General features: G+C 35.1%; 1 protein-coding gene across 4 annotated transcripts in view; it reads left to right on the forward strand.

Moving 5' to 3' along the window:
* The window catches only part of LOC116844255 (glutathione S-transferase-like), a 22,892-nt gene extending 9,298 nt beyond the window's left edge, over window positions 1-13,594 (forward strand). For all 4 annotated transcript variants that reach the window (XM_032815532.1, XM_032815534.1, XM_032815531.1 and 1 more), the window contains exons 2-5: window positions 2,296-2,456; window positions 6,626-6,793; window positions 9,887-10,029; window positions 11,849-13,594. In XM_032815532.1, the coding sequence (XP_032671423.1) occupies window positions 2,312-2,456; window positions 6,626-6,793; window positions 9,887-10,029; window positions 11,849-12,016 (624 nt within the window). In that variant the 5' untranslated portion in view covers window positions 2,296-2,311 and the 3' untranslated portion in view covers window positions 12,017-13,594. The remainder of the gene's footprint in view (window positions 1-2,295; window positions 2,457-6,625; window positions 6,794-9,886; window positions 10,030-11,848) is intronic.
* Window positions 13,595-13,878: the final 284 nt, after the last annotated feature.

The following is a 13,878-nucleotide window of genomic DNA, read 5'->3' on the forward strand; positions in this document are numbered from 1 at the left end:
CCCCCCCCCCCCCCCCCTCTTTCTTTCTCTCTCTTAAGAGCAAGATCGTGATTCTGCTTCCACAAGGAAGGCGCTAAATAGACGTAATTAAAACGGAATTATCAAGTAATTATCGCCTGGACTTCCCGACGGAAATATATGCCAGAGGTACATCACCGCTCGACGGGCGTAACTTCTCAAGTTTTCTCATTTCGAGTTCGTTAACACGCGAAACTGCGGCTTACTTGCAGCCGCCATCCACGAGGTCAGGACTCTGCTGACTTACGTGTAACATGAATTATGCAACGTTATTTTAAAGTAGATTATCCTGCACCGAATTACATAATCCTGCCCCGACTCCGATTCGCACCACACAGCGACAATGATATCCGCGGCACAGGATATAACTTATCTCCCGATCACTTGTGTGTGTGCACGCGCGCGTATGATTTTACTACCATTTAATCCTTTCGCTACTAATTCTGTTGTTCAAAAGTACAATTTTTTTATTTTTACTTCGTTATATACATTAGTAGTAGTTTTATGTTTAATGTCAAAAGAATGAAGTCGGGATACCAATGTTCTACTGGAATCTTTAGGAGAACGCTTTTTGGTTTACGCTTTCCCAAAAATTTCAGTGGAATATCGATATCCTTTTGGCATCAAGCATAAAATTTTTCATTCTTTTGTTAAAACTATATTATATACACTGAGAGAAAAAAATAGTTGGAATAACTATAATCTCACTATATTTTATAGTTCGTTTTGGCCTCAAACATATATTTATAGTTCATCTAAACACGAAGATATAGAATGAACACACATTTATAGTCACCATCTTATTACTCTATGTGTATAGTAAAGCACGTTTTGGGAATATAGTTACATGTATCCATATTTTCCAAATATTCCAATTGTATTGACTATATAAAATAGTTAATTTCTTTTACCATTTAATATTTGCTACTTTACTACGTTTTTTATTTCAAATAATTATAATTCTTGGTAAAAGTTTTACATGAGTCAGTTATACTATGCTTATATTGTAAATATTACAAACATTATGGTAACATTTACTATAAAAAAGATATTCCTAACTATAATCTTTTTACTATGCCATTATAGTTCCAAATATCATACATTTTTCTCTCAGTGTATGCATATATTTAATGAAGTAAAAAATTACACATATTTGAACAACAAAATTAGTAGTAAAGGGATTAAATAGTAATAAAATCGTACACTCGCGTGGGATTTTTGTTCCAACGGTAATAAGTGGAGTAATATCTGATGTGTTTTGAATGCCAAAAAAATTGTTTAGTCAATTGAATGGAGAAAACGCGCGTCCTCGGATATATACGTCTCACATTGGTAACGAAAGGGCTAAGGTTAATTTATTAATTTCTTAAGGCAGCCGTTCTTAGTTTTAATCAGATCCCGAGAGAAGAAGAAGAGAGGATCGTTATTAGCGACGGTGTGTAATATAGCATGACGCCAAGTTTTAACGGGACGTACCTTAACGCAAGAAAATGTGCCGGCTCGCGCTTAATTAAACGCATAACGGAGGGAATCCGCGGCAACCGTAATCGCGATGGAGATAATAACAGGCCTAATCGTTCACGCCGAACTTCAACAGTGATAACGCGCGAAATGGCTGGCATGCGAAACACACATACGTGTAACGTGGTCAATCTCGCGGCCAGATAACGTATACGGCCGCGATGTAGCCCGAATATACACGTTACCACGTTCATATCCGCGCGCACACGTATAAACGCGGCACAATAAATCTCTGCGATTTTCAAGGAGGCCCCAGGAAGTTCGGCCGCGTTTGCCAGTTATGTTTCGCCTTATCTGCACGGCGGATGAGCGGCCGATCTCCGAAATTTGATAAAACTCACCGTTCACGCACCCCTGATCACGCAACCCTATCGTTATTCTCGAAACAAGTCGACCACCTGCGGTGAAGATACTTCGAATAGATTGTAGACGCCGTGGAGAAGGGTCCGCGATCTATAGGCGATCATGAATTAGCGTAGATCACCCACAAAGATAGAGAGCTCCGGCTACGATAAAGTCCCGAATGAAAACCGACAGTAACATAAATTCAACCTAATTTTGGTAGATCAGTCCATAACTTTCCCGAGTCCGCCAAGATCGAGGGAAATTTTGAGAGAGATGGGAGAGAGAAGTGAAGGAGTAGAGGAACTATGTCTGACATTCTCGTGAGCTTAGAACAGCGCGATGAAAGCAATTAGCGCTGAAATTGCGCTCGTAACTTTCCCGACACACTCGCATACCGCCAAAAATTTCCAGACGGCGATCGAGTGAAATGGCTGAGGAGCAGCCGAGGTACAAATTGATCTACTTCAATGCGCGAGGTCGGGCCGAGCACATTCGCTACATATTCGCCTACGCGGGAATCGACTACGTCGACGAGAGGATCACCAACGACCGCTGGCCCGAGCTCAAGAAGTGTAAGTACGAAAGATTTCACGTGGTAGAAATAACACCAAATTCGATAGCCGAGTTCGTTCCATTCAAAAACATATATATTTTTATTCTTAGCGCGGAATCCTCTGAATCCTAAAATAATTTTACTCTTATACCGGGGAGACCGGGGCTGTATGGCTCCAGAGATATGTCGCTCATGTGCTGCTTTTTTAATATTTATCTTGAGAGGAATAATGGGTACAAAATCGCGAAATAGTCCTTTTAAAACATAAATACTTTTTCATTAAAGTCGGAATAATATTACAGTTAAGAAAAATTTGATTTAGTAATAGCAAAGTAAATTTTCAAGTTTCTCGAAACTTCGTATTAATAATATTCTCTGTTATGACTGAATAAAATTAAATGATGTGTTACTAGATAGAATGAAATTTCTTGCAAATATATGATGTATTATTTCTGATAATAAATGCAATTTTCATTCATAAAATGATTGGAATAAAGTATATAGGTGAATGAAGTAAAATTGGTCCATAATTAAAAACCGACAGAGAAGCTATGGAGAACTCTTGTGGAGATTTTGGAACTACTAATCAAGATACATACGTAGCCTTCTTTATCCTGCGATATTGAGGAACTTAACCCGACTCTTTTGCCGTATGTTCGTATTTTGGTTATTATAAAATAAAATATACAATTAACAGGTCGAAATGGACATAGAAAAAGGTTGCTTCTATCATGTTTATATAGTCAGTCGTAATAATTAGTTGTTTGAGAAAGTTGTAACCTCAAAATTCTAAAATACATTTAGCCCCGGTCTCCCCTATTAAACCGCGCCCGCTACTTCCGCCTTATAAGTAAACCTACCCAAAAGTTACACTCCGATTTCTGAATACAAGATATAGGCATTTTTGGTTTGCTGATTATGAATATAAAGTCACATATGTAAAATTATTTGTATAAATAATAAAATATTTAAACAAAAAATATGTAAAAAGTTGAAAAAAATTATTTACATAAATAATCTCTCGATTTGGCCGAGATTCGAACCATTTTTGACTAATTTAGCATAGATTTAAAATATTTAATAACTATGCTGATTTTGTTAAAATTTTAATTAAAATTACCGGATTTCGATTTGGCTTAGATTTGAACCATTTTTGACTAATATATATATTATATATTTAGCAAATTATTTAAAATATAAATATAAATTATATATATATATATATATATTATATATATATATATATATATATATATATATATATATATAAATTATCTAAAATATTTAAAATATTTTGGTTGGAATCTCGGCTAAAGAAATTTAGAATGGTTCATGTCTCAGCTATGCCGATTTTGTTAAAATTATTTAACTGTATCTTATATTTATTTTTATTATTTACGCATTTTTATTGTACTTGTTGATAATAGGAGTAAGAACATTAAAAAGCTATAAACTGCCCGTCAAAGTAAAAAAGTAATAATGAAAAAATATGACCTAAATATTTGTTGTACTTCTACATTTGTATCAAATTAGAAAGAAATCGGAGTATATCTTTTGAATAGGTTTACTTGTTAGTCGCTATTTTATTTAGTTACTTGATAAAAGCGGTTCTTATTATATGTACAAAATTTGTAGGAGATAATCGAAAAAGATGAATATTTTATGAGAAATTTCATATCTTATGTTAAAAAAAGTATCAGAATAAATATAAGATATCTCTCAAAATATTTACTTTCAAATATTTACAATGGTCTTCGATTTTTCTAGTACTTTTATAAGTAGAATGATTTGATTAATGTTTAAAATACCATTTATGACGAAGTTAAAGGGTAACATAAACTATATTAAAATCCCAACTTAAAGTACCTATCATCTATTGTTATTAACTCAGCTAAGTCCCTGGACGTGAGTTTATGCCATTAAATCGAGAAAGTTCGAATCTATCGACCAGTACGCGATTCACTACTAGCCGTGAAGGATCCAAAATGGGCAAGGTTCTTTCTCTGTTTCTCTCTCGCGCACGTGCACCGACGAAATTAACTCGACTGCGAAACTGTACTTTAAACTTGGAATAAATCCCAAATAAAAAAAGAAATAAAAAAGCAAACTTAAAAGCAACAATAGAAATATTAACACTTCCACGTCTAATAAAAAATTATACACACAAAAATACATACTACATTCAAGTTAATGTTACTTGTTTCAAATCTCATAAATTTATATATCCGCATAATATCATAAATTAAATATATCAAATTCAAAATAATTCTGAATCTTAGTAAGTTTAGTAAGTATTTTAATCAAGAATGTAATAAATGGAATGGGAACAAATATTCGCTTACTACATAAAGTCAAACCAGCTTTTTCGATAAAGTTTTATAATATTCTGATAAAGAAAATAAATTGTTCTTTCGAGTACATAATTATCGAAAAAAGTTTGACTTTATGTAGTAAGCGAATAATTGTTCCCATTCCATTTATCATATTCTTGATTGAAATATTAAACTTACTAGGATTCTGAATTATTTTGAATTTGATATATTTAATTTGCTGATATATAAATTTATGATTTATATATATATCTATATAAATGAAGTTTCCGCCAACTTATGATGAATATATTTTGAAACTATTATCAAGGAAATATTATTTGTTAAGGATAACCAGCATATTGAGAAAGTAACTAAAAAATAAGAAATATTCCTTTGATGATTACTAATAACATATTTACATATTATACATATTAACATATATATATTTATTTAATAATAACATATTTACTTGTATCAATATACATATTTTTACATTGAGAAAAAATTTCTTCCAATTAATTTGAATAGGAATTTAACAAACTTGCCGAGAATAAAAAGACATTCGAAATTCTATTCGAAATTTAGCCCGACATTCATACTTTGTCATCATTTGACAAATTATAGTCTGATAATTATAGTACCGTGAATCATTGATTATCCGTCAACTTGTCTTTATTTCATACAACAAGAAATAATTCAAATAGAAAAATAACAGTTTATAAATATACGAATCTATAATTAACTATGCTCTCAATTAAACATTAAAAATATTTACACTACTATTAATATCAACCTCAGAATCTAGGATAAATCCTACTAATTCTACTGTTTTTTGCGTCTAATAACTAACTCAAGTGAATCTCAAGTTTAACGGGTTTTCTCATTTCTGTTTAGCCTTGTTATTATACCATATTATTGTATTCAATTTTAGATATCTATACACGATATTATTAGACACATAATTAATAAAACATATATTTTCTTAAACCTATTGCTTTTCATTGAAATAACTATTTTATTTAAACAAAAGAATTGAGATTTACATAAATATTATTAGTACCAACCAAATAAATATTTTTTTTATTTTTCAGATACTTTTTTTCTCAGTGTACTTAAGGGAATGCTGGAGTCGATGATGAAATCCAAAGATATCGATGAGGCAATCGTCACTAACCCAATCACGCTATTCTTTTCGTATTTCTTGTGCATATCGGTCTTACGTAAATTTGTGTTGCCAAATTAAATGTATGTTGTTATATTGTTTTATCATATTTAAAGAAAAACCTAATCACATACACATTTATAGGAATCTTTCTGCAAACTTTTTCAATATTTTTAAGCTTCTAAATTCAAATATAAAGATACAGCAATATTCTCTGAAAATGTTCTGAGCGAAGCAAACTCGCGTTCAGTACATACAAGCTACAGATCTTTGTATTGAGCGAATATTTACTGTAACTGATAGCGTCTGACAAGTTAATTTACATTCGAGATGTCAACTTTGAAATTTCTTATCATTTCTGTCATGTATTGAGCAATATTCCGGCTCATTCTCGCACGTATTTTTATTGCGTAAGAACATTTGTGATGCTTTGCAGCCAGTACAACGTAAACTTAGCAGAAAAAGCGAGTATTCTGTCGGTAAAAAGGTTTCGACTCCAGCATCTTCTCTTAGAGGAAGAAAAGTAAACTGAGAGAAATCGCCTGTCTTGGCAGTAGAATGATATTTTTCTGTGTGCACCTCGAATATTAATTAGGCCCAGAGTAATCTCTCTCTGTCTCAGCCCGCAACAAATCGATCAAAGACAAATTGCCTTGTCCTCCTGACTGACTCGTACTTGAGCATGACCTGTCGGTTGCTTCCTCTGTTCCTCAGCGATGCCTTACGGGATGCTGCCGGTACTGGAGATAGACGGCAAGCCAATAGCGCAGAGCAACGCCGTGGCGCGTTACCTGGCTCGCGAGCACAATCTCGCAGGCAAGGACGAATGGGAATCGATGCTGTGCGACGTGCTGGTCGATACTTTGGGGGACTTGAAGCAATGTAAGTGACACGCGTCTCCCGATGCGCAGCCTGTAACGAAGCGGGGCCAGCTTCTGCGAAAGCTGCTTACGACCGTATCTCCTGGCGCCAAATCGACGTGTCTCACGTTACAAATCTCCCTCAAGGGAGATCCCACGCGGTCGCTTATTTTTCGCAAACGACGGAACTCGGGGAGGGACTGGGAGAGTCACCCGCGCGCCGTTCGATTTCAATTTCATCGAGCGAGTCCACGCGATCGATAACGTCTCGATGACGTCCGCGCTTTCGGCCTCTCGTCGTGAAAATCGCCTCGTCGAAAATCGAGACAGCAGAGTTCGTGGAATTCCTCGAAGCCGGGATAGAGGAAGGGAAAGAGTGTTGCACGGGCAATGCGCCTTGCGATATAAAATTCTGGGAAAATTCTGACGCGACGGGGACGGGCGCAAAACTCCTTCCGCTTTCCGCTTCTCTGAAAGACACGCGTCTCTCTCTCTCTCTTTCTCCCTCCCCTTCTCTCTCTCTCTCTCTTTCGCGTGACCTATTTTCACTGGGGTTCCGATATAATCGAGCGGATGCTACCGACCGTCATGGAAGAGCTTTTCGCGAGATGCCGCGTGTTACGTGCATGCGATACCACATTGGACCGTCGCCAGCGTAATCCCAAATAATAATACGTAACATCCAATTAGACACCTTAATGAGACATTTTAATGGTGCGGTTAGGGGAGACCGGGGCTCCAGGTATATATCGCTCATGTGCTTTTTTGGTATTTATTTTGAGAGAAATATTGGGTACAAAATCGCGAAATGATCTTTTTGGAACATAAATATTTTTCTCCGAGTTTTATTAAATTCGGGATAATATCATAGTTAAGAAATAGAAAAAAAACTGATTTGGTAATAGCAAAGTAAACTCTTTTTTTTATTTATTACGCTGCTAAACCCACTTGAGTTATCAGCGAAGAAAATATGATACAAAATATTTTACGTCGGAGCAGAAATCAAATATTGAAAGAAAAAAAATAAGTAAGCAAAGTAAACTTTCGAGTCTCTCGAAATATTGTATTAATACCCAAACACCACAGATCTCCACAGGACATCCATATAGACGTTCTGAGAACACCCCTACGTCCTGAAAATGTTCCCAGAACATCCCCTAAACTCTTTTTTTTATTTATTACGCTGCTAAACCCACCTGGGTTATCAGCGAAGAAAATATGATACAAAATATTTTACGTCGAAGCAGAAATCAAATATTGAAAGGAGAAAAAATAAATAAGCAAAGTAAACTTTCGAGTCTCTCGAAATATTGTATTAATACCCAAACACCACAGATCTCCACAGGACATCCATATAGACGTTCTGAGAACACCCCTACGTCCTGAAAATGTTCCCAGAACATCCCCTAAACTCTTTTTTTTATTTATTACGCTGCTAAACCCACCTGGGTTATCAGCGAAGAAAATATGATACAAAATATTTTACGTCGAAGCAGAAATCAAATATTGAAAGGAGAAAAAATAAATAAGCAAAGTAAACTTTCGAGTCTCTCGAAATATTGTATTAATACCCAAACACCACAGATCTCCACAGGACATCCATATAGACGTTCTGAGAACGCCCCTACGTCCTGAAAATGTTCCCAGAACATCCTCTAGAGATTTTGTGCTGTCTGGGTATTCTCCATCGTAACTGAATAAAATTACTTACATTACGTTGTTACTAACTAGAACAAAATTTCTTGCAAGTGTATGATATACTGTTTCTGGTAATAAATACAATTTTCATTCATAAAATGATTAAAATAGAGCATATGGGCGGATGAAGTAAAGTTGGCTCATAATTAAAAGCCGACAGGGAGATCTCTTGCGGAGATTTTAGAACTACTAATCAGGATACGTATTTTATACGTAGTCTTCTTTATCCTACGATACTGGGCAATTAACCCGGTACCAGGAAAAGATAGCTTTGTTACCGTAAATTCATATTTTAGTTATTACAAAACAAAATATATGCACGGAAAAAAATAATTTTCAGCAACAAACTAATTTGCTACATATGGACAGTTAAATATAACTCGTATTAGCTACTTTTTCTTTGCTGCTATTTTTTTGCTATGATAACAAGAAAATCTGCTCCTACAACAAGAAAAGTGGTTAACAAATTTGCTACAGATGGACAACTAAACATAATTCAGCTACTTTTTTTATTACAGGAGCAGATTTTCTTGTTATAGTAGCAAAAAAATTGGCTCCTGCAACAAAGAAAAAGTAGCTAATACAGCAAATTATTTAGTTGTCCATATATAGCAGATCTTTTCTTTCCGCGCGGTTAATAGGATCGTGGTGGACATTAATACGTATATAGAGAAAAATAATTTGCTGACCCAGCAAATTTTCTGCTGGTCTAGCAAAACCTTGTCGTTATTATATGGACAGTAAAAAGATTTGCTAAGAATATTAATCACTATTTGCTGAATATAATTTGCTGAATCTATAAATTATTTTGCTATAAGAACCATGATGGATTTATATAAGCAGTTGCAGTTTTGATCCGATAGCAAATAAATCTGCTAAAGATACATTATTTTGCATCAATAGCAAATTAACGTGATTCTTAGGACAAATACACTCAACAAATTTTTTCTATTCTGGCGACGAACTACTTCTACTCTGATAATGAATAATTTGTAACATTAATTACGTCAAATAGTACTAAAAATTTTTTTGCTGTCACTACGAATATGCAATAGCGACGACGATTTTGCTAAAAGAGCAAAATTATTTTTCTCCATATAGAAGAAGGTTGCCTCTATCATATTTATACAATCAGGTAATAATTAGTTATCTGAGAAAGTTGTAACCCCAAAATCCTATAATATAAAACATCTAGCCCCGGTCTCCCCTACTGGACCGCGTCCACTACTTCCGCCTGACTTGGTCGTTATTTTATTTAGTCACTCAACGAGAACGGTTCTTACGCAATTCGCAATTTAACCGGATACTTACGATGATGTCGTCGATCACGACGTGCTTTACTTTTTTGGTATGGAAGAAGGAAACTTCGTGGTGCAGCGAGAAGTCACTAAAGCTCCGCGCGCGGTCTACTTTCCAGTTATTTTTCAATATCGCACGGAGGAGGATCTCTTTAAGAAGGAGGAGAAGAAGGTGAAGCTTCTAAAGGAAACAATACCGTTCTACCTAAATAAGTTCGAACAGACTGTCGCTGAGAACGGCGGTTACGCGGTGGGTTCTACGGTAAATGTTCCATTATTTTAAGATCAATAACCTTGTATTCTTTAAATCTCTTGGAATGGAATCTCACTCAAAACGAGTGAAGAGTGGTATTCTCGCTCGAAATGATAGTGAAAATATTGTCACTCGAAATCCGAAAAGTAAATTTTTGTTCAAACTTAATCTGAGAGAAAATGTTTGTAACTATAATTACATAGAAAAAATAACTGCTAGAAAAATTATGACTAAAAAAAGCATTTTTTATTCAATTCTTATTCTCTTATTTGAATTCTAACTTAAATTATATTTTAATGTTAATGTTAATGATTATAACCTTATACTACATGTTATTGCTATTATTTTCATGTTAGAGCAGTGAGAAAATATGGTAGAAGCCAAAAATAACTATAATTTCAGTTAGATTAAATATTTCTTTCTTTCAGTGTAGAATGGATTCTAATTCCAAATGAGTGAAAACGTTTTAATCAAAAGTGAAAATGTCTCAGTGACAATGGAGTATATTAGATTCACTTTTCGATTTTCAATGAAAATCGAAAAGTTCACACGACGATTCAGAATGGAGAATTCATCCTATGTGTGAAAAATCACTCGAATTCGAATAAAGCATTAATCATCCTTTCCGAGTGAAATTTTACTTCGAGAAATTTAGAAAATGATACAATAATGACATGAATATATAAATGCATTTTGCTCTGACACAGAATTTCAGGTTCTTATGAATTAAATTTAGTTCTTGAGAATCAAAATTCCGTTCTCTTTAGTCAAAACGCATTTAGCTTATTCGGACTGAGAACTTACTTTAAACTTGAGTGAAATATTTACTCTTGCGATTTCGCACGAAAAACAAAGTTTAATTGTATGAACGTGACGTTTAGTCGTATTTGATTTTAATGAACGAACCAACACGTTTTGCTTCCACTAAAACGCGTTGGTTCATTTATTACAATTATAAACTTCGTATTAATATAACTAAACTTTTATTTTCGTGCAGTATTTTTACTGTTACTTCGAGTAAAAATAATTGTCATTCATTTTGAGTGAGATTTTATTACAAAGAAATGTAGAGATCATGTCACGTTAATTTCTATTAATCTTTGTTGTCTGTACTCTCCGAATTTCTTTAGAGTGAAATCTCACTTAAAACGAGTGAAAAGCAACAATATTTTTACTCCAAGCGATAATGAAAATGTTGCCATTCAAAATCACAGGAGTAAATGTTTCACTCAAGCTTGCATTAGATTCCAACTCCAAAAGAGTAAATATTTACATCGTTTAGAGTAAATATATTCCCGCGATAATGGGGTATATATCAGATTCGCCTTTTAAAATTTCGAACGAAAATATTTACTCAACGATTCAGAGTGAAGAATTCACTTTGTACGAATGAAAGATCATTCGAATCTGAGTGACTCGGTGGTCACTTTTCGAGTGAGATCTCGCCTCAAAAAATTTAAAGAGTACTTGCTACATACACACACAGACATACACACAACATAATTCAATGTTCTCCTTATTGCGAAAGCAATCAAAACAAAGGTTCGAATGGCGCACGAAAAACAATGTTTAGTCGTATAAACGTTAAGTTTGATTTTAATGAATGAACCAACGAGTTTTAATTCCACTAAAACGCGTTAATATATTTATTACAATTATAAACTTAGTATTAATATAATTAAACTTTAACAAGTATCGAGAATTGTGTGGATTTCCTCTCTCTTTAAATGACACGTCAAACGTTGTCTCGTTGTTGTCGTAGCGCGCAAAACTCACGAACGTCTGTTTCACGATTGAGCCTCTCTGCAATAACCAGTACGCTTTTCAGACCACGTGGGCGGACTTCGTGTTCACGGTGGCGTTGGAAAACTTCGAGAATATTTTCGGCGCGACAGCGTTGGACAACTACCCGGCGTTACGCGACCTGAAGAAACGAGTGCACGAAATTCCCGCTATCGCCGACTGGCTGGCCAGGCGACCCCATTCGGAGTTCTGAAATGTCGTCACCACGAAAAACGACGGGAGGGACGCATCGACATCAAAAAAAAGTACATATCTGCACTCCTCCGGCTCATTATCCCGCATTCCCGTGGCAACGGCAACGAGTGAAACGTGTCTCGCGCGTTTCCCGAGGAAAGATTCACATTATTACCCGTACTTTGCACCCTCGCTCAGATAAAACTGCAAATATCTCGCTTGCGACTCGGCATTAAAAGAAAGAGGATTTTAAAAGGTACACTGCGTCGTAAAACTCATTTCTGCCTCGTTATAAGTTTGACACGTTTACGTCCCGCGCACGACAATACACCGCGGAAATCTATATAGCACCTCTCTCTTCCACCATCACCCCTCCTCCCCGCAGAGAATTTCTCGTTAAGTTCACTTTTGTGAGGATGAGAAAAAGAGAGAGAGAGAAAGAGAGAGAGAGAGAGAGCAGAGGAAAGGAAGGAGAAAGCAAAGGAACGATCGCTTTTACCACCCCGACCATCTTAGAAAAGCAATTTTAACGCACACGTGAGCCGCAAATCTCCGCGCCTCGCTGATCGATCTCGGTCTGCTTACGACTCAATTTGTTTTCGCATTGCTGGTGATTGTACGGAAGAAAATCAAAGGAATTAAACTTAAGGGACTGCTGTCGAATGTCGAGAGTGTAACGAAGCTTATATTCAATGTGTTCATCATCGTGCATCGTGCGTGTATACGTGTATGCGTGAGCGGTGCATTGCTACGTACGATTTCCATTGCGCGCGCGTCGATAGAGAATGTCGAGATTAAATGTAACGAGATAAGTGCGTCGGGAACGAATCCCGTATCTCGCGATGTAATCAATACACTTGTTCCTTACACAGAGGCGGATAAACCGCTCCGCTGGTTCCCTATTTTCCCTCTATTTTGTTTTCAACGAAATCAAATCGAATCGGAGCGTGGCGACCGGAGTACGATACAATAAACAGGGTAACATTAAACGCGCGAAAGGCAGAAAAAAAATATATATATATCGAACGAGATGAGATCTTATCGTAATAAACAATACGAAAAAAATTGAATTTGTATATCACGATGATAAACATTCGTTTTTGTCGCGACGAAGAAGAGAGAGAGGAAGAAAGAGAGAACGAGAGCGCGTATAGTAACTTGATAAACGTACCGAGTAAGATTTTAGTAGCAACGCACCGTATCAAACGTGATATCGAGCGGAAAGATGTGCTTTTACCGTATAAATTCATTGTTAGAAAAGAGAAATGTCAGGCAAATAACAGCGGACTTTCTAAAAATGCGCCGCGATACAGAGATAATAACGAGCTTTGCGAGCTTTCATTGACGCTTCATTGAAGAACGTACTCGATGTACGGTAACACAGTCAATTGTAATTATCAAACAAGATAGAGAGAGAAGGGAGAATTAGGAGAGAAAAATATTATATATATAATTATATATGTCTAAGCGCGGATGTGTATGTGCTACGTTGTATGTAATATTAAGTGTAACGTTAAGTGTTGAGATTATAGATGTAATATAAATGTTATTGTGGTTATAAGAGATGGTATGACTGATAATAATAACGTGACACGAACAAGCGTGGTTCTCATTTCAGCCTCTGTTTCCACATTGCATTCAGAAAAAATATTTAAAAAATAGAAAATATTTAATCGATGGGTACTAATATATTTACTCAAAACTAAATTCTTTTATTTAGATAGGATAGAGTTTTTCTTATTTGAAAGATATTTTATATTAGTGTAAGTAAAAATATTATTAATACCCAGCATGAATAAATATTTTTCATATTACATATATATATATATATAAATATATATATATATATATATATATATATATATATATATATATATATAT

Source organism: Odontomachus brunneus, unplaced genomic scaffold (genome assembly GCF_010583005.1).
Source record: "Odontomachus brunneus isolate Ranch 3 - 2012 unplaced genomic scaffold, Obru_v1 Obru_scaffold_040, whole genome shotgun sequence".
Classification (NCBI taxonomy): Eukaryota; Metazoa; Arthropoda; class Insecta; order Hymenoptera; family Formicidae; genus Odontomachus; species Odontomachus brunneus.